Source organism: Thalia democratica, unplaced genomic scaffold (genome assembly GCF_965202585.1).
Source record: "Thalia democratica unplaced genomic scaffold, ktThaDemo2.hap1.1 HAP1_SCAFFOLD_1037, whole genome shotgun sequence".
NCBI lineage: Eukaryota > Metazoa > Chordata > Thaliacea > Salpida > Salpidae > Thalia > Thalia democratica.
In genome coordinates, this window is record NW_028139966.1 from 35,467 (window position 1) to 38,133 (window position 2,667).

Here is a 2,667-nt window from a genome sequence, read left to right on the forward strand (position 1 = left end):
GTAGTTAAAAACATTGAGAATAATTTTGAGATTTCAAATGGTAGTTTGTTCTTTCCTAATCCAAACTCAAAAAACAGTTTACTAGGTGAAATTGTCTCAGGGCCACTGATTTCGGTTGAGAAAGGGTCGGCACCAACTATAGATTCTAGTAGTAAAGAATTATCTTCTGGGTCACTGGTTAGTTTGGACGAGAAAGAATTTGATCCAATATTAGGATCTACTAGCCAAGGAGTTGTTTCACTTGTTAGTTTGGGAAAAAAGGAAAATAATCCAGTTTCAGGATCTGCTAGTAAAAGAGTTGTCTGTGTACCATTGTCAACCTGTCCTAGTAATACTGACACGTTAGTTTCTTCTCCGGTGTTATTCAACTACTTTGGTGGTTCATCAATTGAAACTACTTCGGTTGGTGTTGGCATAACAGAGTTTAAATTTAATGAAGCAGATTTGAAAAAAGATTTTAATTCTCTTGCTAAAAAATATAAATTGGATAATCTTTTTGCAGCTAACTTGTTAATTGATTTTAAAATACCTAATGTACAACTTACTAACATAACTGCTAGTAACTGCTATTTTAAAGTTGATGATATTCATAAAGAGAAAATTATATTTCCCTGTGAGTGGAAATGTGCTCAAGGAAGGAATGGTTGGACTTTTTTTTGGGTGCATTTTGAAAATAAAAATGGTCAGTTGAAGGCTGTTCTCCATAATGATTGTGTGCAGAACAGTAACAAGGAAGTTTATAAATTAACTATTAGGCAGTATAGGGCCAAGTGTTCTAGTAAGTTTATAAATTTCAGATATAATCTAAGTAGTAACTCCTATAATAACAATTTGTACCTTTTTATTGGAAAACCTAACTTGGAATGTAAATGTAAAACTAGAAGTAAAAAATTTGAAATAATAAAAAGTAATAAAGATGTCACGGCTCCTCAGTTATATAAAAACATACAATTCTGAATTTTCTAATACTAGAGAAATTTATAATTTAAAAAGAAAATTCGGAATATCCAGTAAAAAACCTTAAAGTTGAAATTAAAGAAGTTTTTTTTTTTTAATTAAAGTTACTGTTTAGCTCCATTCAGGAAAAGGCATTGTAAATTGTAGTATAAAATATTTTCCTTTAGTGTTATAAACTATTTTTTACACTCACACATTTATTTTTCATCTCTTAAATAATAGTTTAACAGTCATTTCTTCTACATAACATCTCTTTTTTTTTTATTTGAATCACAGGACAACTCAGGAAGGTAATGTTTGTAAGATAATTTTTTTTTTACATCAGAAGCATTTTTCATAAACTTTAATAAAAATGGAAGGGCTTCTGCTTTCAATCATCTCGTTTGCCTCGTTCAAGCTGTACACATTCTTGCTGGACAGATTTGACTTTGTTCCTGAAACATCGAAAAGCAGTAAATTTCGCAGGAACAAATACCTGAACATCTTCGTTTCCTTCACTCACTCCGTACTTTCCAGCGTCGCTTGCATCTACTGCTACCTCACCAACGATCGCCTGTTCACCAGCCCTCTCCACGGACACACTCCTCCGACCAAGATGCTCGTGTCCTTCTCCTGGGGCTACTTTCTCCACGATCTGACCCACATTGTATCAACTCAGGGTATTACCCAGGGCATTGTGTTGCACCACTTGGTGATCCTCATGTGCCACGGCATGGCGCTGTTCACGGACAAGTTCGTCAATTTCGCCTGCGTCAGCCTCTTCTGCGAGATCAACTCCGTGTTCCTTCACGCCCGCCAGCTGCTAAAAATGCACCGCTCGGCAGCCACCTTCCAGTTGGAGGCGGTGAAGTTTGCGAACATTTTCACTTTTTTAACACTCCGCATTCCCTGCATGTGCTACCTGGCTTTGAACGAGTGGAAGCTACTGGAAGTTCTGCACCCGGCCGGCTATTACGCGGGTTTTGCGGGAGGCGTGATGATGGTGGGAATAAATTTGGTTTTGCTGTGGAGGCTGTTGAAGGCAGACGTGTTCGGTTCGGAGGCTAAGAAAGCGGATTGAGAAAATTTTGAAATTATTCTGCTATTCTTTATTTTTTGATGTTCATTACTTTATTTGTTTTTTGTTTGAAAACATTTAAATTGAATGCAAGTTTTATGTGATAATTGCTTATTGTTTAAAGTTTGTGTAAGCTGTTAGTTTAATGGTCAATAAATTTAATTAAACAAACACAAGTTTAAAAAAATAGAGATACCATTATAAAAAGTTGTCAATACCAATTAAATAATGTTTTCAAACCAAAACTTTGACAAATTTGTTTATTGTAACAATTATCTTGTTTTATATTTATGAACAATTTTTTTTTTCTTTGAAAAATTTGCTCTTACTACGTTCTAAATAATTGACTGAAGTTGTGTTCAAATCATAATTAATTTAGAGATTATTGTACATTTAAAAGTTTATTGGAGCAAAAAGTTGTGTAGAGTTTACTGGGTTAAATATCTTGTTTGCTAACTTTTATTTTTTGCATCGCCTTAACTTTCTTGGCTTGCCCTCAAAATACTATTTAATTTTTTTGTTAGCAAAATGTTTACTTTAATCATATAATAACCGAAATTTAAAGATGATGCTTTGTAAAACTATCTTTCTGTGTAAATTAGTATTTAAAATAGGCTTTCATGCATAAGTGTTTTTGTGTAATTTGTTTGTAA

At 33.6% G+C, this 2,667-nt stretch overlaps 1 protein-coding gene across 1 annotated transcript; it reads left to right on the forward strand.

Moving 5' to 3' along the window:
* The first annotated feature begins 1,309 nt into the window (after positions 1-1,309).
* On the forward strand, positions 1,310-2,017 carry LOC145847683 (TLC domain-containing protein 2-like). Its single transcript, XM_082953671.1, has one exon. The coding sequence runs from the start codon at positions 1,310-1,312 to the stop codon at positions 2,015-2,017; it is 708 nt and encodes a 235-aa protein (XP_082809797.1).
* Positions 2,018-2,667: the final 650 nt, after the last annotated feature.